At 44.3% G+C, this 24,318-nt stretch overlaps 1 protein-coding gene across 3 annotated transcripts in view; it reads right to left on the bottom strand.

Moving 5' to 3' along the window:
- The window catches only part of FKBP8 (FKBP prolyl isomerase 8), a 102,354-nt gene that overhangs the window by 17,868 nt on the left and 60,168 nt on the right, over positions 1-24,318 (bottom strand). For 2 of the 3 annotated variants that reach the window (XM_069962482.1, XM_069962483.1), the window contains exons 4-7: positions 17,822-17,910; positions 15,236-15,453; positions 9,080-9,252; positions 3,789-3,866 (exon numbers count right to left, since the gene is read on the bottom strand). In XM_069962482.1, the coding sequence (XP_069818583.1) occupies positions 3,789-3,866; positions 9,080-9,252; positions 15,236-15,453; positions 17,822-17,910 (558 nt within the window). The remainder of the gene's footprint in view (positions 1-3,788; positions 3,867-9,079; positions 9,253-15,235; positions 15,454-17,821; positions 17,911-24,318) is intronic. The other variant, XM_069962484.1, reaches the window with a different exon arrangement.

Below are 24,318 nucleotides of genomic sequence, written 5' to 3'. Positions count from 1 at the left end.
ATGTTGCATTCAAAAGGCCCCTGTGTTGCCAAGACAGTTGAAACCCCCCACAAGTGACCCCATTATGGAAACTGCACCCCTCAAGGAATGTAACAAGGGGTGTAGTGAGCATATGGACCCCACTGGTGACGGACACAAATGTGGAACAATGTAGCGTGAAAATTAAATATTACATTTTTTACACTATAATGTTGGTTTAGCCTTGAATATATCATTTTCACAAGGGGTTAAAAGAGGAAAAAAAAACCAAAATGTGTAGCGCAATTTCCCCCGAGTCCATAAATACCCCATATGTGGACATAAAGCGCCATGCGGGTGCAGGGTAAGCCTCCGAAGGGAAGGAGCACCATTTCGTTTTTGAAGGCTGGATTTGGATGGAATGGATTTTGAGGGGCCATGTTGCATTCAAAAGGCCTCTGTGTTGCCAAGACAGTTGAAACCCCCCACAAGTGACCCCATTATGGAAACTACACCCCTCAAGGAATGTAACAAGGGGTGTAGTGAGCATATGGACCCCACTGGTGACGGGCACAAATGTGGAACAATGTGGCGTGAAAATGAAATATTACATTTTTTACACTATAATGTTGGTTTAGCCTTGAATTTATCATTTTCACAAGGGGTTAAAAGAGAAAAAAAACACACAATATGTGTAGAGCAATTTCCCCCGAGTCCGTAAATACCCCACATGTGGACATAAAGCGCCATGTGGGCGCAGGGCAAGCCTCCCAAGGGAAGGAGCGCCATTTGGATTTGAGGTTGGATTTGGCTAGAATGGATGATGAACGCCATGTCGCATTTACAGAGCCCTCGTGCTGCCAAAACACTGGAAACCCCCCACAAGTGACCCCATTCTGGAAACTGCACCCCTCAAGGAATCTAACAAGGGGTGCAGTGAGGATATGGACCCCTTGATGACGGGCACATTTGTGCCATGAAAGTGAAAAAATGAAATTTTTCCCTTTCACGTCACATTGTTCCACATTTGTGCCCGTCACCAGTGGGGTCCATATGCTCACTGCCCCCCTTGTTAGATTCCTTGAGGGGTGTAGTTTCCAGAATGGAATCACTTGTGGGGGGTTTCCAGTGTTTTGGCAGCACGAGGGCTCTGTAAATGCGACATGGCCCTTGAAATCCTTTTCAGTGAAATTCAGCTTCCAAAAGCCAATTGGCGCTCCTTCCCTTTGGAGGCTCGTCCTGCGCCCCCTTGGCACTCTATCGCCACATGTGGGGTATTTCTGTACTCGGGAGAAACTGCGCTACACATTTTTTGTCTTTTTTTGCCTCTTATCCCTTTAAGAAAATGAAAAATTGAAGGCTAGAACAACGTTTTAGTGTAAAAAATAAATTTTTCTTTTTTCACGCCATATTGTTCGGAAAATCTGTGAAGCACCTGTGGGGTCCAGATGCTCACCGCACCCCTTGTTACATTCCTTGAGGGGTGTAGTTTTCTAAATGGTGTCCCTTTAGGGGTGTTTTTTAGGTTTTGACACCCCAGAGCCTCTGCCAACCTGAAGTGGTACAGTCAAAAATGACCAAATATAACGGAGGCGTTGAAATTCACTAGGCGCTCCCTTATATCTGAGGCTTGTGGTTGCGTCAAATAGCGCAATAGGGCCACATATGGGGTATTTCTATAAACTGCAGAAAAGGGGCAATAATTATTGGGGTGCATTTCTCTGGTCATAGGTTTATAATTATGAAAAATATTGGATTACAATAAAATCTCTGCACAGAAAATTAAAATTTTCAAATTCCTTACACACTTAGCTTTTATTTCTGTGACTCCCCTAAAGGGTTAAAACACTTTCTGGATGTGCTTTTGCAGAGTTTGGGGGGTGCAGTTTCTGAAATGGGGTGCTTTGTGGGGCTTTCTAACATACAGGCCCCTCAAATACACTTTAAATCTGAACAGGTCCCTAAAAATATCTGATTTTGAAATTTTACTGAAAATTTGGAAATTTGCTGCTAATGTTTTAAGCTTCCTATCGTCTAAAAAAAATGAAAGATAGTTTAATAAATGCCGCCAACATAAAGTAGACATGTTGCTAATGCTATTTAATATATAATTTATGTGGTATAACCACTTTCTGTATACGCAAAGAAGTTTCAAAGTTGGAAAAATGCATTTTTTCACATTATTTGGGTTTTTTTCATAAAGATTTGTTATGAGTATCGACTCCAATTTACCAGAAATGTAAAGTACAATATGTCACGAGAAAACAATCTCAGAATCAGCCGGATAGGTAAAAGCATCCCGAAGTTATTAATGACTAAAGTGACACTGGTCATATTCATAAAATTTGTCTCTGTCATTAAGGCCATTTCAGGCTCTGTCCTTAAGGGGTTAATACTCCATCTCCTCTTGCCTCCAGATCAGTGTAACCAACCCTAATCATTCGTCTTAATTTCCTCTTCATTGATTCTTTTTTTCCCTTCTCTTACTTCACTTTATTCCTTAACTCTTTTCGTTGTCATTAACCTCCATTCTAGCCATTCTTCCTTCCCTCATTCTGTTAAGTTATATTACAAACAATATATGTTTATTATAGCAATGTATTAGCAATTTAGTTTTCTCCAGTATACCCCTTTAAAGAGAACCAATCACGGAAGTTTTTTTTTTTTTTTTATTCCTTAATTCTATTTAAATTACTTTTTTATTAATATTTGTAAATAGAATTAATGAATTTTCTGTCCGCGTTTTTAATTTATTCATGTCTCTCTTCACTGTCACGCGCCGACTCTTTTCAAAAGAGCCGGCGCGTGACAGGAAGCTCCCGGCATGCAGAGCGTCAGGAAGAGCTCCCATGAGCCCTTGCCCGCCGCTCTGTAAATACACAGTGATCTCGCGCTATACAGCGCGAGATCGCTGTGTATATCTGTCCTAATTAAAGCTATTAGTTTTCTCATGAAGATACAGACTGCATTTGCAGTCTGTATCTTATACTTTACCTAATCCTATGTAGCAGTGTAGTGAGCCGGGCACTATCTTGATGACTGGAACGCACCGCCGGAAGGCAAATGACGTCATCAAGATGGCGCCCGGCATTACTGCACCGCTACAAAGGAGTAGGTAAAGTATAAGATACAGACTGCAAAGGCAGTCTGTATCTTTATAAGTAGACTTTATGGAGATACAGACTGCCTTTGCAGTCTGTATCTTTTACTTTGCCTACTCCTTTGTAGCGGTGCAGTAATGCCGGGCGCCATCTTGATGACGTCATTTGCGTTCCAGTCATCAAGATGGCGCCCGGCTCACTACACTGCTACATAGGATTAGGTAAAGTATAAGATACAGACTGCACAGGCAGTCTGTATCTTTATAAGTAGACTTTATGGAGATACAGACTGCCTTTGCAGTCTGTATCTTATACTTTACCTAATCCTGTATAGCGGTGCAGTATTCCCGGGCACCGCCATCTTCATGACGTCAGTTGCGTTCCACTGCTGGAACGCACCGCTGGAACGCAAGTGACGTCATCAAGATGGCGGCGCCCAGCAATACTTACACTACTATACAGGATTGGGTACAGTATAAGATACAGACTGTAAATGCAGTCTGTATCTTCAGGAATAGACTTAGGGAGAGAGAAACTTTTATTAGAGGGACAGTTAATTTTAGGTGATTGGTTCTCTTTAACCTGGATTTTTAATATAGTTTTAAAAGGTGCAGCACCGTCAGTCAAAGGGGTTAAATCTGTTGATACTGCCTATAGCCACCAATGACATTTTCATAAACATGTCCCATAGTTCTTTTTAGTACATAGGATATATTTTACAATAAGTACCTTATTAGCTGGCTCTAGTTTTAATGCCTTCCTGAGTATGGCTATAGCCTCACTGTATTCTCCCTGCTGGGCCAAGACCTGCACAAAGAAGCAGATGATTAAAGCCTTGATACACATATTTCTGATTATATACATTGGTAATCAAACAAAGCACACGGTGAGCTGGACACATCCTTCTTTTTTGATACCTGTAGTATATAGTTGGTGGAGGTCCCGCGCACCTGTAGTGTATAGTTTTGGGGTCCTGTATACCTGTAGTGTCCTGTATACCTGCAGGGTCGTATTTACCATTAGGTACTCGTGGTTTGCCTATGGCAGCACCTTGCATGGGGGCAGCACCAGGGAGCAGGGGGAAGGCAACAACTTTGTAATTTTTTTTTATTTTTATCTAGTCTTCCACCTCCTGATCAGACTTGCCAGTCGTTTCGAAGGGGGATATGGTAGTATTGACCTGGTCTGGTGTGGCAGTGTTATCCAGTAACAGTATGGTGGCATTGGTCAGGTCTGGTATGGCAGTGTTATCCAGTCACAGTATGGTAGTATTGGTCAGGTCTGGTGTGGCAGTGTTATCCAGTCACGGTATGGTGGTATTTGTCAGGTCTGGTATGGCAGTGTTATCCAGTCACAGTATGGTAGTATTGGTCAGGTCTGGTGTGGCAGTGTTATCCAGTCACAGTATGACGGCAATGGTCAGGTCTGGTATAGCGGTGTTATCCAGTCACAGTATAGCGGTATTGGTCAGGTCTGGCATGGCAGTGTTATCCAGTCACAGTATGGTGGTTCAGGGAAGAAAAAGCGCTGCATCTCACACCCATGGCTGATACTAGTGCCCCTAGGCTAAATAAAAAACACATCAGAATTTTGTGTATGAATTGATCAAGCCATACTGCCCCATGTACCATCGTGCAGGTATCTGATACACATGGGTCCCTACACTAAGTCCACACCGTGCCAGTCAGTGGCTACCAACCCCGCAGGCGTGCACAGTCAGGGAATGGGGGCCATGGGACGGCCCTGCGACCCCCATGCCACAGGACCAGACCCAAAAACACCACACCAGAACCCGGCCAGCACCGCCGGCGGAGTATGGTGGTATTGGTCAGGTCTAGTGTGGCAGTGTAATCCAGTCACAGTATGGCGGTATTGGTCAGGTCTGGTATGGCAGTGTTATCCAGTCACAGTGTGGCCGTATTGGTCAGGTCTGGCATGGCGGTGTTATCCAGTCACAGTGTGGCCGTATTAATCAGGTCGGGTATGGCGGTGTTATCTAGTCACAGTGTGGTGGTATTGGTCAGGTCTGGTATGGTGGTGTTATCCAGTCAAAGTGTGGTGGTATTGGTCAGGTCTGGTATGGCAGTATTGGTCAGGTCTGATGTGGCGGTAAATGTGACCTCTGGAGCTATTACCTACCAATCTATCATGATGCTAATTGGTGAGTGAAGATGGGGCATCTTCAGGTTTAGTGCTTAGGACATCAGCAGCTGGTAATATGGCCCTGTATACCTGTACTGTATAGATGGAGTAGGGGGTCCTGTATACATGTACTGTATAGATGGAGTAGGGGGTCCTGTATACATGTACTGTATATATGGAGTAGGGGGGGGGGGGTCTACCAGTTATTTCTGTGGATGTTGTGAGGCAGCTGGCCCTAGCAACCACAGCTCCTTGTGAAAATGAAAGTAGTAATCCTATTGGTTGCTAAGGCTCCCAACTGACGTTTACTGCTGGGCAGAGCTGCAGCAAATTATATCACCTGTGTGTGCAGTGTGGAGATTTTCCCATTCATTTCTATAGGGCGCTCTTCCGCATCCCCCTCCCCTCCTGTACATCTGGCAAGGACGGGACCTTCGCTCTAACCTGCCCGGGCACTTAATGTATCTGTGTACACACACACACACACACACACACACACACACACACACTGCAATGGCACTAGGGAAGAAACAAATGTAAGCAAACATAAAACAATTCGTTACCGATGTCCTTGCAGCCCTTGCTAAACTGGCATACATTACCCATCCACGTTCCAGGGCTGCTCCTGCCGTCCTCTTCCTCCGGGGTCCCGTGCGCGCTCTAGCTTCACAGCGGCCTGTCAGCTGGTAGACCGCTCAGCCAATCACAGGCCGGGACCGCCGCAGCCTGTGATTGGCTGAGCGGCCTATCAGCTGACAGGCCTCTGTGAAGCTAGAGCGCGCGCGGGACCCCGGGAGAAGCGGACGGCAGGAGCAGCCCTGGAACGTGGATGGGTAATGTATATCGTTAGTCGCCGGCCACGCACCGCTATTACACGCAGCGGTGCGCGGTCGGCGCCCAACGAAAATAGGGTCTAACCTATATCAACGATCAGCCGATGTTCGTTGTCATCGGCTGATCGTTGCATTACACGGAGCGATAATCGGCCGAATCGGGCCTATTCGGCCGATTATCGTTCCGTTTAATAGTACCCTTAGCCTCTTATCAGCAGCAGGGTTAGTACTTTGACCTAGGCTATGTTCACACTACGGAATTAAAAGGGTCGGACACTTTATAGCAAAATAGTTCAGTACAGTATTAGTAAGTCTACTCACTGCACTTACTGACAGCAGCTCCGTGGGTACCTCAGAGAGTCAAACTCAGACTCCCCCCCCCCCCCCCCCCCCCTCCTTTCCAGGCTGTGCTGTCCTGCTTTGTGGTGAGTCTTTCCATAAGAGGGCCAACATGGAGGAGCATGTGAGCATGACCGCCCCCCAGTGTTATCCATTAGCAAATATACAGGCTCAGTGGTGACACTGAGGGGCGGGGCATGGTCACATGCTTCAGCCATCTTATGGACAAACACACCACAGAGCAGGGCAGCACAGTCTGGAGTAGGGGAGTCAAGCTTTATGAAACATATAGGGGAGCTGCTGTCAGTAAATGATATGAGCACACTTACTAATACTGTATACTAAACAATTTTACTATCAAGTGGCCAACCCCTTTTAAGTGACACTGTCACCCCCTTTTTTGCATTATGACTGCTCTACACAGGTGTAAAGGTTAAAGGGGTTATCCAGTGCTATAAAAACATGGCCATTTTCTTTCAGAGACAACACGACTCTTGTCTCCAGTTCAGGTGTAGTTTGCAATTAAGCTCCATTCACTTCAATGGAACAGAGTAGCAAAACCCCGCCCAAGCTGGAGACAAGAGCGGTGCTGTCTCTGGAAGAAAGTGGCCATGTTTATGTAGCGCTGGATAACCCCTTTAAATTTAGCAGTTTTCATACCTTATTTTATATCATACCTCATGATGCTTGTTCCAGTAAAGAGTGATATTTTTATCATCTGGGATTGGGATACCTGGACAGGGCTTCGCGGGCAAAGCGCCACTTAGCCACTCCCCCAGCAATGCATAGGCCACGCCCCCTCAGAGACCATTGTGTGGTCCAATCTAGTGGGGGTGGGGCCTAGACCTTTAGACCGGCCCTTCCAATGACTGTTGAGGGGGCGACAATGACGTCACGGATGACGTGATGCTCGGGGCGTTGCTAAGTGGCGCTTTGCCTGCAAAACCCCGCCCAGGTATTCCAATCCCAGATGATAAAATATCACTTTTAACTGGAACAAGCATCATGAGGTATGATAGAAAATGAGGTATGAAAACGGCTAAATTTAACCTGAATTTTACACCTGTGAAGAGTAGTCATAATGCAAAAAGGGGGTGACAGTGTCACTTTAAGCATGGAATTTTAAACTATTTACTCAATGTTATTTTTCAAGTTTAATCCAAGATCTGGATTGGACCGGCACAGGTGGAACTTCAATAGGAGTATGCCTCGCAGCCTCAGCTTGAAATTTCCTTGCGTGTTCTGTAGTGTGAACATACCCTAAGGGTCCTTTTTAAACACATATGACAGATTATGTGACAGAATTTTGAAGCCAAAGCCAGGAATGGATTTGAATAGAGATCTCAGTCTCTTTTATAAAATGTTCTCTGTTTATTGTCTGTTCCTGGTTTTGACTTCAAAAATCTCTCAGATATCTTTGTATTTAAAATGACCCTAAAGTTTCTCTAGTGTATGTAAACCTGTCATTTATGATACAGTCTGCTGAAAAGGGGTATAGAAACCTACAATCTCTAAAGCTACTGGGCAAATGTCTAAACCCATGAAATTCTTTGACTTTGCATCTATACCCCTCATGTGTGATACTGTCTGCATGGCAGGTGTATCTAAGCTGTTCTTGTGTGATTCTATTAAAGGGGTAGTGTGGCGCAAAAAAATTATTCACAGAATAACACACATTACAAAGTTATACAACTTTGTAATGTATGTTATGTCTGTGAATCGCCCCTTCCCCTTGTCCCACCACCCCCACCCGTGTACCCAGAAGTGTTGGTGCATTATACATTACCTAATCTGTGTCGAGGGCCGTCCGCCATTTTGTGCCAAACGTCATCTTCGGACGGACGGACGGCCGAGTCGCTGCCGCCCGTCTTCCCTCCGCCGCGTCACAACTGTGCTCAGTCGCGATTGGCTGAGCACAGTTCTGCTCAGCCAATCGCGGCTGAGCATCGGATGACACTGGAGAGGGTGGCCGGCATTCGGAACAGACGGAGCTGTTCGCCGTCCGTCCGAAGAAGACGTCACTGAATGAAGATCGGCGACGGGTGTCGGCACGTGACAGGTGAGTATAGCACACCACACTTCCGGGTACACAGGTGGGGGCGGTGGGAAACGGGGAAGGGGGCCATTCACAGACATAACATACATTACAAAGTTGTATAACTTTGTAATGTGTGTTATTCTGTGAATAATTCTTAACCGCTGCACTACCCCTTTAATATATAACACAGCCTTTCATGTATGCCCCCAGGCAGTTCTACTTATCTGTGAGATCACAAGTACCAAGAGTAGCATCAACGATCGTCGAACGATCGTTCTGCCGTCAGTTATATGTCCTGCTTGCTGCCCATCCTCCCCATACACAGAAACGATCGGCGTGGCCCTGTGTTCTCTATGGAGGAAGAGGAGGAAAAGCCGCAGCAAGAGCACTCTGCGGCTCATCCCTCTCTGAACAAAGGGGTCGACAGTGATTTTTCATCATGGCCCATCCCTATCACCACCAATGTCATCTGTTATTGGTTGTTTGGAATGGCCCCATACACTTTTGATTAACGGATGTTAATTAATGGGTTTGGCCATCAAAAGTCCTTAAAAGTCTAAGAGAGAATACAGTCAATTGCTGTAAATACGCAGAACATGTATTAGTCAATAGAAATGATATAATGTCTGATGGTCAGTCAGTTTTAAACACCACATTCTGGCAATTACCTTCCCTTTCCTGAACAAGGCCTTAATATTTTCTGGCTGCTGCTCCAGCACCATGTTACATGACTTCAGGGCTGCCTCAAAGTGGTCCAGCTTCAGCTGCGTTGCTGCCAGGTTATTAAGACACTTCATTTTAACATCCAACAATTCAGCCTCTTCCTCAGGAGTAAAATCAACTATATGAAAGAAAAAAAAAGGAGGGATGAAGGTGGGAGCCAGGTTAAAGGGGTAGTGTGGCACTAAAAAATTATTCACAGAACAACACACATTACAAAGTTATACAACTTTGTAATGTATGTTAGGTCTGTGAATCGCCCCCTTCCCGTGTCCCACCACCCCCGCCCGTGTACCCGGAAGTGTGTGGTGCATTATACATTACCTGATCCGTGTCGAGGGCTGTCCGCCATTTTGTGCCAAACGTCATCTTCGGACGCACGGCCGAATCTCTGCCGCCGCCCCCCCTCCGCCGCGTCATAACTGTGCTCAGCCGTGATTGGCTGAGCATAACTATGTTTTCACAACCATTACTCAATATGTAAATTGATTAAGGTATCTCAACATTCCCATACCAAGAACCCTGATAACTAAACAAATGATCTCCAAAATACCTCTAAGCAATGATCGTACACTGTGCTTTACATGGGGCACCCCAGCAATTCTAAACGAGCTAAAAAGGGCAGACTAGATGGACCAAGGGAACTTTTTCTGCCGAAATCTTCTGTTTCTTTGTTGTTGTTTTTTTTTTGTTTTTGTTTTTTTTTTAAGTGGACTACGGTCAGAAAGGTATATAGATAAGTAATTAATTTCTATTAAAGAATCTCAAGTCTTCCTAACTTATCTCTGTCCAAGTCATGAATAGAGGTGGCAGCGGAGAGCACTGTGTCAGGCTGGAAAGAATACACTACTTTCTGCAGCACATACAGCAGCTGATATGAACTGCAAGACTTGAGATTTTTAAATAGTATTTACAAATCTGTGTACTGCCTGTTTTAGTAGTTTAGTTTTAGTGTTGTGTCTTTCTTCTTTTATTCTTAAAGTGAATGTACCAGCAAGTACATTGCTTCAAGCTCTTTCCATCAATAGACTGGCGTTGGTGTGGGGATGCCGGTGCCATGGTCATTTTTTTTTAACCGTGGCCTGGTTCCCATGCACAGTGCCGGTCTATTTCCGTTAACGGCCCGGCTTGAAGCACTGGAGGCGAGCCCACCCACCCTCAGTGTGCCGTTCTGCCTTCCCCTCTGTGACATGGCTCCATTAGGATCAAATGATGTACCTGCTGGTACATTTGCTTTAAAGCAGTGTTCCCACAATTTAAAATTTCCCCTATACATAACCAAGAAGAAATGTCCCCTGCAACAAAAGCAAAGGACTGTGCATGTAAAGCCAGAGTTCATTCATTGTCTGGTGGCCAGGGGCGTAGCTAAAGGCTGATGGGCCCTGGTGCAAAATGTTATCTTGGGGCCCACCCATCTCACCCGATCAGGCAAAGTCATATCTAACGTTATATCCAATTACTGTAATGTGCCACCATGTTCTAATGCACTGCCACTGCCTCCACCTCATGTACTGCACTACTGCCCCCTATAATTAATGAACTGTACTGTGTCATTGTCTAATCATTGTATTCCAATCTTTGACTCTCCAGCTGCAAAACTACAACTCTCATCATAAACTGCCAGTTGGAAACGATGGGGGTTGTAGTGCTGCAACCTGAAGAGCCACATGCTGCAAAACTACAACTCCCATAATAAACTGTCAGCAGGGCACGATGAAGTTTGAACTTCTGCAACCTGGAGAAGTCACCTGATATCACCTGCAGTCCTATTAACACCACAGATAACAGTGATATCCCCCTGAGTACAGATAATGTAGTAGATTTCACCTGCAGTCCTATGTAACAGCACAGATAACACAGTGATATCTCTGAGTACAGATAATGTAGTAGCTGTCACCTCGGGGCACCCCTACTAAATGATGTTCTACAAAATAAGAAAAGTGTCTCACAGGTGACGTTTTCTTTGATCTGAGGCGTCACTTTCCCTTTTCCTCTCCATCCGGCCCAGACCTCCATGATGATTTCTTCCAGATATGTTTCATCTTTTCAGAACCTGCGAGACAAACAATTTAGGCTCCGCACATTTCTAGCAACTTCCTTTCCTTTCTCCCTCCTGTAGGCTCCCATAGTAACTGTGCTGTGTGGGATGCCCCCTGTATGTAGGATCGCCTGCTGTGCCCCCTTTATGTAGGATTCCCTGCTGTGCCCCCATGAGCTAATAATGCCCCCAGAGGTGCCCCCATGAGCTAATAATGCCCCCAGAGGTGCCCCATGAGCTAATAATGCCCCCAGAGGTGCCCCCATGAAATAATAATGCCCCCAGATGTGCCCCCATATACTAATAATGCCCCCAGAGGTGGCCCTCATGAACTAATAATGCCCGCAGAGGTGCCCCCATATACTAATAATGCCCCCAGAGGTGCCCCCATATACTAATAATGCCTCCAGAGGTGCCTCCATGAACTAATAATGCCCCCAGAGGTGCCCCCATATACTAATAATGCCCCAGAGGTGCCCCCATATACTAATAATGCCCCCTGCTCTGCCCCTAAAAAAAAACAAAAACATCCTACTCACCTAATCGCGCTGTGTGGTTGCAGGCAGCAGCTCTTCCTACTCTTCTGGCTCCATCTTGTGACCCACAGGGACGGGACTTCCGGCAGGCGTGATGATCACGCATGCCGGAGAGGCCACGTCCCGGCCTCCCATAGGCTGCTGGTATGAAGTGCCGGCAGCCTATGGGAGGGAATACAGAAGGAGGAAGCTGACAGGTCCTGCTCCTGTATTCTGATCGCTTTAATGTTCCGCCCGCTCGCTGTGCGGGCGGAACATCAAAGCGGTTTCTGCATCCCGGGAAGCTGCGCGGCCGCATGTACGTTCCTGACATGACAATGTACATGTACGTTCCTGACTGTGAAGGGGTATGATGTGTGCGGGACCGCTGCAGTGAGAGCGGCCCCACACACATCAGTGTCCCGGGAGCTGAGGATGAGAGGCACCTGCCTCCCATTAACACCTTAAAGGCCACGATGCACAGCAATCGCGGCGTTTAAGATACTCAGTGAAAGGACAAGCTCCTGTCACTGAGTGATTGGGACCCCAGCAACCATGCTGGGGGGGTCCCGATTGCTTGTAGCGACGGGCAGGGTAATCCACTTACCTCCGTCCTGTCAGATGGGTGATCTATGTATAGAGCCTGCTCTAAGCATAGATTGCCGATAACACTGATCTATGCTATGCTATGGCATAGCATAGATCAGTATATGCAATCTATTGATTGCATGTTTTAAACTGAAATAAGTGTGTAAAAAAAAAAAAAAGTGTAATTTAACCCTTTAAGGACACGGCCCATTTTCGTTTTTACGTTTTCGGTTTTTCCTCCTTGTGCATAAAAGGTCATAGCACTTGCATTTTTCCACCTAGAAACCCACATGAGCCCTTATTTTTTGCGTCACTAATTGTACTTTGCAATTACAGGCTGAATTTTTGCATAAAGTACACTGCGAAACCAGAAAAAAATTCAAAGTGTGGTGAAATTGAAAAAAAAAACGCATTTCTTTTATTTGGGGGAAATGTCTTTTTACGCCATTCGCCCTGGGGTAAAACTGACTTGTTATGCATGTTCCTCAAGTTGTTACGATTAAAACGATATACAACATGTATAACTTATATTGTATCTGATGGCCTGTAAAAAATTCAAACCGTTGTTAACCAATATACGTTCCTTAAAATCGCTCCATTCCCAGGCTTATAGCGCTTTTATCCTTTGGTCTATGGGGCTGTGCGAGGTGTCATTTTTTGCGCCATGATGTGATCTTTCTATCGGTACCTTGATTGCGCATATACGTCTTTTTGATCGCTTTTTATTACATTTTTTCTGGATTTGATGCGACCAAAAATGCGCAATTTTGCACTTTGGGATTTTTTTGCGCTGACGCCGTTTACCGTACGAGATCAGGAATGTGATTAATTAATAGTTCGGGCGATTACGCACGCGGCGATACCAAACATGTTTATTTATTTATTTATTTGTTTACTTTTATTTAAAACCTGGGAAAAGGGGGGTGATTCAGACTTTTATTAGGGGAGGGGGCTTTTTACTATAAACAACACTTTATTTTTTTTTTTTACACATATACTAGAAGCCCCACTGGGGGACTTCTAGTATATACACTTGGATCTCTCATTGAGATCTCTGCAGCATAGATATGATGCAGAGATCCATGAGATCGGCACTCGTTTGCTTTCGGCTGCTGCAGCCGAAAACGAACGAGTGCCGAGCCGAGGACGGCGCCATCTTGGACGCGTCCCCGGCCGGCATCAGTAACGGAGATCGCTCCTCCGGGACAAGGTCCCGGAGGAGCGATCTCCCCCACTAGACACCAGGGAAACGTTGCCTCCGGTTGCCTCCGATTAGCTAATTAGCGGGCACGGCGATCCGACCGTGCCCGCTAATAGCAGCGGTCCCGGGCTACTCGCGGCACCCGGGATCGCGGCACTTCAAAGCGGGGCCGCCGCGCGGCCCCGCTTTGAAGTGCAAGTGAGGACATATGACGTACCGGTACGTCATATGTCCTTAAGAGGTTAAAAAAAAAAAGTTTAAAATTATTAAAAAAAAACCCTCTTATAATACACCCCCCTCCCCAAAATAAAAGTTTAATATCCCTCCATAAACTGAAAAGAAAAAACAACACAGCAGGAATGCTGATTTTTTTTAAATTCTATAAAATAGAAAAAAAATAAAAAGCAATCAAAACATATGATAATGAAAAAACTAGAGATTATGGCGCAAAAAATGAAATGACACCCCAACCAGCCCTGTAGGTGGAAAAATAAAAGCGCTATGGCTCTTAGAAGGCAGGGAGGAAGATGCATTAATTTGACCTGTGCATCAATGGGCTTGGTCTTGAAGGGGTTAAAAAGATCTACCTACTCCAAGATGGTACTAATACTAGTACCAAAAAGTGAGCCCTTATTCTGCACCATAGGACAGGAAAAAAAAAGTTATAGGGATCAGCATAGAGCTATTTTAAGCATATTCATTTTTTTAAATATAAAGTTCACATTTTTTAAAGTAGTAAAATAAAAGCTATATAAATTGGGTAAAAGGTGAACAAAGAAAGATGGCAAACTTAGGGAATTCCATTTAGGTCAACCTATCAACACCCCTGCACTTGTTGCAAGTGTCCATGAGGTGTCCAAACACTTAAATGCTGTCATTTGGCCACACCTCTATGACACTTCTAAGGAGCAATCATTTTTCTTTTTTTTGTGATTGCAGTCAACTAAAATTGCTTCATTTCATCAATGGACATTGTCACTTAGGTGGACTTCACAGCAGTTAGGCCCCCTCCCCAGGTGGGAGATGGGGCCAAAATGCTGTGAAGCCCAGCTTAGGTAAAAATGTCCACGAAGTGCGAGTAAAAGGGGGGGGAGGGGGGGGGGGGGGGAGTATCACTTAAATAGGTTAAGCCACTGAGAAAAAATAAAGTATACACTGTGACTGACTGCTATGGGTAAGGATGGAGAGGTATGATAAATTAATTCCACCATTCTTTACATAGTCCCGAATCCATAGGACCACTGATAATTTGAGTTAAGACATTTTTACATTTTCAGCTAAATGGAAGAAACGTAGCACAGGGTAGCTGCTAGGCATTATTATGAATATGGATTATACAGTTGCAATCAAAGCTATTGCTCACCCCACATTGCAAATGAAGCTTTGACCTTTGTTACAAATGTGCTAAAAAGATAGAAAGTTGGAACTTTTGTGTACACCAAGTAAAACAGTTGGAATTCTGCAGCAAAGCTCCCCGCTGTGGAATCCCGCCTACCTCAGTGTCACACAGTGTCTGTATGGGATGGCTTGCGCACCTCCGCTTCCATTGCTCTCCAGATTTTTGAAGCCAGAAACAGACCATAAACAGGGAACCAGGCCAAAAAGTAAAGACTGAGATTTCTCCTCTTTTCAAATCCATTCCTGGTTTAGACTTCAAAAATCTGTCAGATAAATCTCTCTGTGTAAAGGCACCCTTCGTGTCATGTGAATCTGGCCCCCTTTACTCCCTATAGAAGAACTTTGTTATAATATGGATACACACCTTTGGAGCTAGAATTTACAATCTTCAGAGCTATGTCATAAGAGTTTATAGCAAACACGTAATCTGCTTGCTGGTAGTAGAAGTTTCCACGTTCCCGCTTCTTGTTAGCCAAGGCCAGTTTTTCCTGCCCGGTTAGGAGCTCCAAATCTGGGCCATCCTTAACATCAAGGAGAGTCACCTCTAAGACAAGATTCGCGTTGGGCAGGATATTTGGACTGCTTTAAGAAAACAAAACATATTTTTGCACATATTTAAAGTTATTGTGAACATTAGGCTGCTTTCACACACAGGTTTTTTTTGGAAAACTGCCACTGCCATTTTTCAGCCATAAGCCAGAAGTAGATCCAGCAGGGAGTAAAGTCCTTCCTTTATAATTCCCATGGAATTTACCTAGGATGGCACCTGTCACCTAATTGTGTTGTGTGGGTTGAGTGTGATGGGATGCTTTGATGTAATGTTTTATGTGACATCAGCTTTAGGCTAGCTTCATACTCCTGTTCAGCTGTTGTTTGACCCTGACAGGCCAATTGCACTTCTTGCACTTTTTTTCCCTATTCATGCTTAAAGGACCAAAAACACTTGCATTTTTCACCTACAGACCCACATAGTTACATAGTTAATACGGTTGAAAAAAAGACACATGTCCATCAAGTTTAACCAAGGAGGGGATGGATACAGGGAAGGGGGAGGGGTGATAAGTTCTATACATATGCATTTATATTATTTTGCTCTAAGAACTTGTCTAGGCTGGTTTTGAAGCCCTCTACTGTTTTTGCTGTGACCAGATCCTGTGGTAGACTGTCCCACAGATTCACACTTCTCATGGTAAAGAAAGCTTGTCGCCTCCGGAGATTGAACCTTTTTTTCTCCAGGCGGAGGCAGTGCCCCCTTGTCCTTTGAGGGGGTTTTACCTGGAACATCTTTTCCCCATATTTCTTGTAGGGGCCATTTATATATTTAAATATATTAATCATATCTCCACATGAACCCTTATTTTTTGCGACACCAACTGTAGTTTGCAATTAGACTTAATTGTTCTATAAAATAAGCTGTGAAACTATGAAAAAATTATTTATGCAGTAAAAATGAGATAAAATAGGACTTTTTCTCTTTTAGGCGAGGTTTTATATTTACGCCACTCAACCTATGGAGAAACAGATATTATCTATGTTCCTCAAGTCAGTACAATTACAGCGATAGGCAATTTTTATATAAAACATATAAGGCTTATTTTAAGGCTTTTAAAAAATTAACTTTCTAAAAAATGAAATGTGTTTAAAATTGTTCCATTACCAGCCTTCTACCACTTTTATTTTTTGGTCTATGGTGCTATATGGAGGTGTAATTTTTTGCGTCATTATCTGTACTTCCTATAGGTATCTCGCTTGCGTACGTGCAACTTTTTGATTACTTTTATTACAATTTTTCCAAATTTGATGTGACCAAAGGCAATTTAGCCCTTGGGCATTTTTTTTGTCCCAACGCTGTTTACCACGCAATATCAGGATTGCAATAATTTAATAGTTTCAGGCGATTCCGCACGTGTCAATAGCAAATATGTTTATTTTTATTTAAAAAAAATGTTAAAGGGGATGATTTAACTTATAGGAGGGGATTTTTTGTTAATTAAAATTTGTTATTTTTTATTTTTTAAAAGTGATTTGTAGCGCCCCTGAGGGACTTTTTTGAGCACTGCACTGAATTCTTATATACTGTAGATCAATATAGATATAGATCCCATTCACTGCTGTGGAAGATGGCGAAGAGGAAGGAGACCAGGACCGTCCCCTACTGTGATGACATCGACCCAACATGGCGCCCGGGAGAGGAGGACGGGGTCGACAGTGTTTTTGTATGTATACTTTATTTAAAAGGGTAGTGTGGCGGTAAAGAATTATTCACAGAACAACACACATTACAAAGTTATACACAAAGTTATTGTGTTTAAAATTGTTCCATTACCAGCCTTCTACCACTTTTATTTTTTGGTCTATGGTGCTATATGGAGGTGTAATTTTTTGCGTCATTATCTGTACTTCCTATAGGTATCTCGCTTGCGTACGTCATCAGCAGCTCAGCCGCGATTGGCTGAGCACAGTTATGCTCAGCCAATCGCGGCTGAGCTTCGGATGACGCTGCAGAGGGTGGCCGGCACTCGGGAAGATCCGCCGGCCTCCCGAAGAAGACGTCACTGCTAACGATCGGAGACCGTGGACGACACGAGATGCGGTGAGTATAATGCACCACACTTCCGGGTCTAGCGTGGGTGGGGGGAAACACGGGGAAGGGGGCCATTCACAGACATAACATACATTACAAAGTTGTATAACTTTGTAATGTGTGTTATTCTGTGAATAATTTTTTATCGCCGGACAACCCCTTTAAGCATACATATATGATAGATAACATTGTAAGTAAACTTCCATTCAGAGGTGAAAGCATATATCCAAAATCACAATTCAGGAAACAATTATTTGTGTCATGTTTACCTGTAAATTTAGGTGCTCGTGACGGTTCTTGCGAAGGGAAGGGAAAAAAATTAAGACATTTCTTTTAACCAACTCTTCTAAGTAACTGAATGCCTACCTGCCTTCCTTCCAACAGCAATATTTAGAATCTGCTTTGATAAGTACAGTTTCCTCAATCTCCATAAGCTGCACGCACAGGTCCAGGGCCTAGACAGTCAGACACATAGAAAAGAGTTGCCTGGTCACTTAAATCCCTATACATACATTAGGACTCATCATGTGGACAAAGAATGGCACCATAAAGAATTTCAAGAAAAAATTCCCAAGCTCTGTTAAGGCCCTTTTACATGGGCCAAGTGTCTTGTGATCGTTCAAATTTAAGCAATAATCTGGTGTAAACATGGCAACGATCAAACAAATGTAATTGATCACATCTTTGGAGCTGACCTCAAAATCACTGTTAGGGTACAAACCCACTTGACGTATTTGCTGCGTGAATCAGTCTTAAAAATAAGCAGGCAAAACGCAGGTTGGCTTTATACAATTGTTCTGTGTTAAAATACGCAATTGCGTATTTTTGAAGCATGAAGCTACATGCGTTTTTCGCACAGGTTGTTAACAACTGATGCTTTGCTAACAACAAGCTTCATGCTTCAAAAATACGCAATTGCGTATTTTAACGCAGAACAATCGTATAAAGCCAACCTGCGTTTTGCCTGCTTATTTTTAAGACTGATTCACGCAGCAAATACGTCAAGTGGGTTTGTACCCTTAATTGTTTGCTAGTCTGTGTAAACACCCATTGTTCAGCACTGTATAACGATATTAAAACAATCGTATTAATGACCATTAATAGAGACATATTTTTGTGTAAACGTCTATAGCTTAACCCCTTAAGGACCGCGGGCGTACATTTACGTCCCCGCTGCCTGGGCCTTAAGGCAGGAGGACGTAAATGTACGCCCTTGTGCGGTCCCGGGCTGAGCCCGCCCCATAGCGGGTGAGGATCGGCTGCTATCTGCAGCCAGGCCCTCACCCTCAATGGCCGCCCGCCATTAACCCCTTAAGCGCTGCGACCGCAGCGTTTAAGCATAAGTGACCGGAGCATCTCCGGTCACTTAGCGATCGGGACCCCCGCAGCGTGTCCCGATAGCATTTCCTGACTGCCGGAGGTCTCTTTACCTTCCTCCGTGCAGTCCTCGGATCACAGGTAACACGGATTCCTGCTATGCTATTGCATAGCAGGGATCAGTGTATACAATCCAATGTATGTAAGTAATAGTTCCCTAAGGGAACTATAAAAGTGTAAAAAAAATAAATCAATAAATGTTTTACAAAATGCCCCAAAGCCCCTCCCCCCATAAAAAGTCTTAGAAGGCGAGGAGGAAAAGACGAAAACGCAAAAGTGACAATTGGCCCAGTCCTTAAAGAGAACCTATCACCTAAAACTTACTATCCCTATTCTCAATGTGCAGCTCTCCCTAAGTCTATCTATGAAGATACAGACTGCCTTTGCAGTCCACCGCCTTTGCAGTTCCACCGATGGAACGCAAGTGACGTAAACAAGATGGCGGCGCCGGCCTTGCTGCAGCGGACAAGAGGATCAGGTAAAGTATAAGATACAGACTGTAAAGGCAGTCTGTATCTTAATTTTGTCTTTTTATGAGGATACAGACTGCCTTTGCAGCCTGTATCTTATACTTTACCTGATCCTCTTGCTCGAGCCGGGCGCCGACATCTTGATTACGTTCCTTGCGTTTCACCGATAGAACGCAAATGACGAAATCAAGATGGCCCCCCCCCCCTCCCGGCCTTGCTGCTGCTCTGCATGTTGGGAGCTTCCTGTCTCGCGCCGGCTCTTTTGAAAAGAGCCGGCTCGAGACAGGAAATGACAGTGTGTACAGTAAAAAAAACGGAATAAAATTAATTATATTTACAAATATTAAAAAAAAAAAATCACATTATACATATTAGCTAAAAAATTTATTTTTCGCCCATTATTGGTTCTCTTTAAGGCCATTTCAGGCTCTGTCCTTAAGGGGTTAAAAGAGAAAAATCACCACTTGTTTGCTTAACAATCACTTATAGCGTACCGGTCATTATAATCTTCAAAATCTAAAACCGTAGATGTGAAATAAAAGTTTACAATATACATTTTTTATTATTGTTGTTTATATTATTGTATTATGGTTGTCATGCTTTAAAATACTATACTTAATTGTATTCAGGAGACTGTACTCTGTCTATGTCAGGAACTGTCCAGAGCAGGAGAGGTTATCTATGGGATTTGCTCCTGCTCTGGACAGTTCTTGACATGGACAAAAGGTGGCAGCAGAGAGCACTGTCAGACTGGAAAAAATACATCACTTCCTGCAGGGCATATAGCAGCTGATAAGTAGTGGAACATTGGACCAGAGATTTTTAAATAAAAGTAATTAACAAATCTGTTTAACTTTCTGACCAGTTAATCTGAAAACAATTTTTTTCTCCTCACCTTCTTGATGGCACCACAGGAGTTAACTTATGCCCTAGGGACAGTAAAAGCACAACACAAGAGGTTAAAAGCCCCTCCCCTTCTTACAACCACCAGTGCTTTTCCTGTCCCTGTAGGGCAGGCACGAGAGGTGGGGGATCCGAAGTGAAGATAAAAAGATCCCCCCTACCAGAAGATTCACTTACCCTTCAGCAGGATCGATCGGGGTCTGTCGGCCTCCTTCTTTCCAGGCAGCAGCTGGTGGATCCCTGTGATCCTGGGGTTGGGAGATGGGCCGAAATTCCCGCCTTGCTTGCGCAGGGTCCGGTCTACTCTGCTCCCTGGTGCGGTGCGTGTCCCGAGTTCCGGACTACTAGGCCGCGGCCTAGTATCGAGGTTGCGGCCTACTACCGATATCGCCGGTGTTCCGGAAATCCGGATGTCTGGGGCCTTGTCAGCGACGTTCTACGTGCTGACGGCACTCACCAGAAGGGCGGTACTTCCGGGTTTCCAGCCGGATGCCGGCGGCAACTTTAAAAAGGTCGGAGGACAGCTGGTCGGCGTCCTCTGAGGTCTGATGCTGACACACCACCATGGAATCCGCCACGGTCTCCTCTGCTGCAGAGAAACCTTCCCAGCAGCCTCCGGTGGTAAATGTACCTGCCATATCAGTTGTCAGCTACACTGGGGAGATATGTATTCAGGGATCACTATATATCCTCCCTGCATCAGTATATACTCCTGCACAAACAACTGATTCAGCCATTTGCTCAGTCTTGTTTTTCTATTTTAGGGTAAAGAAGCCCCCCAAAAAGAGAAAGCTAAGCCTCCTCCACCTCCTCCTACTAGGAAATGTGGAAACTGCTCAGCGCCGCTCTCTTCATCATGCAAAAAGAATATCTGCCCTGGCTGTATCAATAAATTTGTGAAGGAGGATAGATAATCTTTCTTATCTGAGATCAGACAGATGATGAGGGATGCAATTAAGGCCACACAGCCAACTGTTAACCCTGAAATCCCACCTGTAGTAGCCACAGCTGAGCGTCCTAGTACCTCTCCTATTCCTGAAGCACCTCCTCTATTACCAACACCGGTGGTAGTGCCAGTAACCACAGCTCCCATCATCAATCCGGTTAAATCTCCTCCTAATCCTCCAGCTTCTGTAACCTCATATGTGTCCTCAAAATCATCCAGAGCCAAAAAGGTGTAGGTTATGTCCCCTGATTCAGAATACGAATCCGATCAGATCTCTGAGTCTATGATAATAAGTTCAGATGAGAATGACACTAAAAAAAAAGAAGAGGTCAGAAAACTAAGGTAAGGCTAAGGTAACAAAGAAAACAACCCTTCCCTTTGAAGACTCATCTCAGCTAAAATATCCCATGGATCGGAAGGCTGAAAGTCTACTAAAGAAATCATGGGAGACTGTATCTTTTTCTCTTACAAACAACATAGCCGCCACATGCGTGGCCCGCGCTATGCACAAGTGGATAGATCAGTTGGAGGACCACCTTAAAAATAAGTCACCAAGGGAAAAGATTATCAACTCCCTTTCAGTACTTAGGGATGCAACAGCCTTCCTGGCAGATGCATCGGTTGAATCAGTAAGAGGCTGCTAAAGATAGAGCTCTAACCAACTCGGCTCGCAGAACCCTATGGCTCAAGGATTGAACCGGGGAAAATATCTCAAAGTCCAAACTATGTAAAATTCTCTTCGAAGGGAAACATGTCTTTGGTGGAGCCCTTGAAAAAATACTTGAAAAGTCTTCCGATAAGTAGAATAGTAAGAATATTTTTTACAACCCCAAGACCTTCCAAGTCCTGACGTAGTTCCGGTCAGGGGGAGGTTATCCAAATATCTAGAACCCTGGGAGATTACACAAAACTCTTGGATCCTAGACACAATCAGAGAAAGATACAAGATTGGGTAAACTCTATCTCCCCCCCCCCCCCCCCCCCCCAGAAAATTCCGAATCTCCCGCTAATCATCTCGGCTTCTTTAGTCAGAACTTTCGAGCAGTGTAAAGAAGCTGATTTCAGCTGAAGTTGTTCCTTCACTGGGATTGGACTTACTTGGGAGAGGACATTATTCGAACCTATTCTTGGTAAAGAAACAAAATGGGTCATTTAGACTTATAAAAAACCTGAAACCTGTAAACAAATTTGTCAGATACAGGAGATTCAAAATGGATTCTGTGAAGTCAACAACTCATCTAATTCATAAAGATGCAGTGATTGCATTAATAGACTTGACCGATGCACACTACCATGTCCCTATACATCCATTATCACAGAAGTACCTGAGATTCACGGTCAGCCTGGACGGTAAAATCAAGCATTTCCAATTTCGGGCTCTTCCCTATGGGATCTCCTCTGCTCCTTGCATTTTTACCTGTCTTATGGGAGAAGTAGTTTTTTTCCTACATTTACAGGAAATCAGTAGGTTATCTGGATGAACTTCTTTTAATTGCAGATTTCCCAGACAGATTATTAAAAGACTTGGAAGTATCGGCAAATCTACTTCAATCCCTGGGTTGGCTAATCAACAGTCAGAAGTCGGACTTGACTCCAGATAGAATCTAACAGTATTCCCAGGAATACCTTCTTCCTAACACATGTCTTTTTCTTCCCACAGACAAAAGAACTGCCTTGGTAGAAAAGATAGGTCTCTTTCTGGAAAAGAAAAGCTGTCGTATTCGAGAGGCAATGTCCATCCTTGAATCCATGACGGCCTGTATACCAGCAGTTCCTTGGAGTCAGGCTCACTTCAGAATTCTGCAATCCCAAACCCTCTCAACCTGGAACCCTCATAAATCAGGTTTGGATAAACGATTTATTTTATCTTTCAGGCAATCCCTGAAGTGGTGGCTCGACGAGGACTATCTGAGGAAGGGCGTATGTTGGAATCTTTCACCTAAAAGGATCATAACGGACGCAAGTCAGAAAGGCTGGGGAGCTCAGCTAGGAACAGTACTCCTGCAAGGCCACTGGGGCCCAGAGATGTTAAAAAAAAAAAAGTCTTCCAACTACAAGGAATTGACGGCAGTTTGGATGGCTCTACAACAAGCAGAGAAAACCCTGGGCAGAAGTCATCTCCATATCCTTTCGGACAATATCACAACGGTAGCCCATCTAAGACACCAGGGCAGCGCGAAACGGAATTCTCTGCGAGAAATCTCACAGAACATATTCACGTGGGCGGAACAGAACATTCTATCCCTGATGGCTATGCATCTCAAATGGTTAGAAAACCTTCAGGCAGAATACCTCAGCAGACACGCAATACTCCCAGGGGAATGGTGTCTGAAAGACGAGATCTTCAGGATGATAACCAGTCAGTGGGGTCTTCCACAGATAGATCTTTTTGCAACCAGATGGAACAAGAAAGCCCATCTCTTCTTTTCCCTGGATCCAAGAGATGGCCCATTAGGAGTGGATGCCTTGGCTCAACCCTGGGACTACGATCTGGCCTACATATTTTCTTCAATACCCCCAATACCCAGGACACTTCAGAAGATACTCTCAGAGGGGACGAGAGTAATTCTTCTGGTTCCATATTGGCCAAGGAAAAGTTGGTTCGGACTGCTGAGAAGTCCAGTGTTAGAAAAACAAATCTCCCCATGGATTCAGATCTCCTCAAGCAGGGCCCTCTACATCATCCAGATCATACAACCTTGAAGATGTTGGCCTGGATCCTGAAAGGACAATGCTCAGGAGCAGAGGCCTTTCAGAAAAAGTGATATCCACAATTCAAAGGAGCAGAAAACCAGTTACCAATAAGATCTACGTAAAAGTCTGGAAGGTGTTTTTTTGCATGGTGTTCTACTCCACCTATATTTCCAGGAGAACCCAATATGTCAATTATCTTGGACTTTCCTCAAGCAGGACTCAACAAGGGTCTCAGACCCGCTACTCTCAAGGTGCAGGTGGCAGCTCTGTCAGCAATCTATGATCAGAACATTGCAAATCATAGATGGATTAAAAAAAATTTTCAAGAGTGCTACTAGACTAAAGCTTCCAATCAAAAACGTCCATCCTCCTGGGATTTAAATATAGTCTTGGAGGGGCTGACATGCTCACCCTTTGAACCTATCTCGGAGGCGGATATCAGATTTCTTTCCTACAAGGCAGCATTCTTAGTA

The sequence above is a fragment of the Dendropsophus ebraccatus genome, chromosome 3 (assembly GCF_027789765.1).
Source record: "Dendropsophus ebraccatus isolate aDenEbr1 chromosome 3, aDenEbr1.pat, whole genome shotgun sequence".
Classification (NCBI taxonomy): Eukaryota; Metazoa; Chordata; class Amphibia; order Anura; family Hylidae; genus Dendropsophus; species Dendropsophus ebraccatus.
Note: the sequence above shows the minus strand (reverse complement) of the source record. Positions and strands in the feature narration are given on the sequence as shown.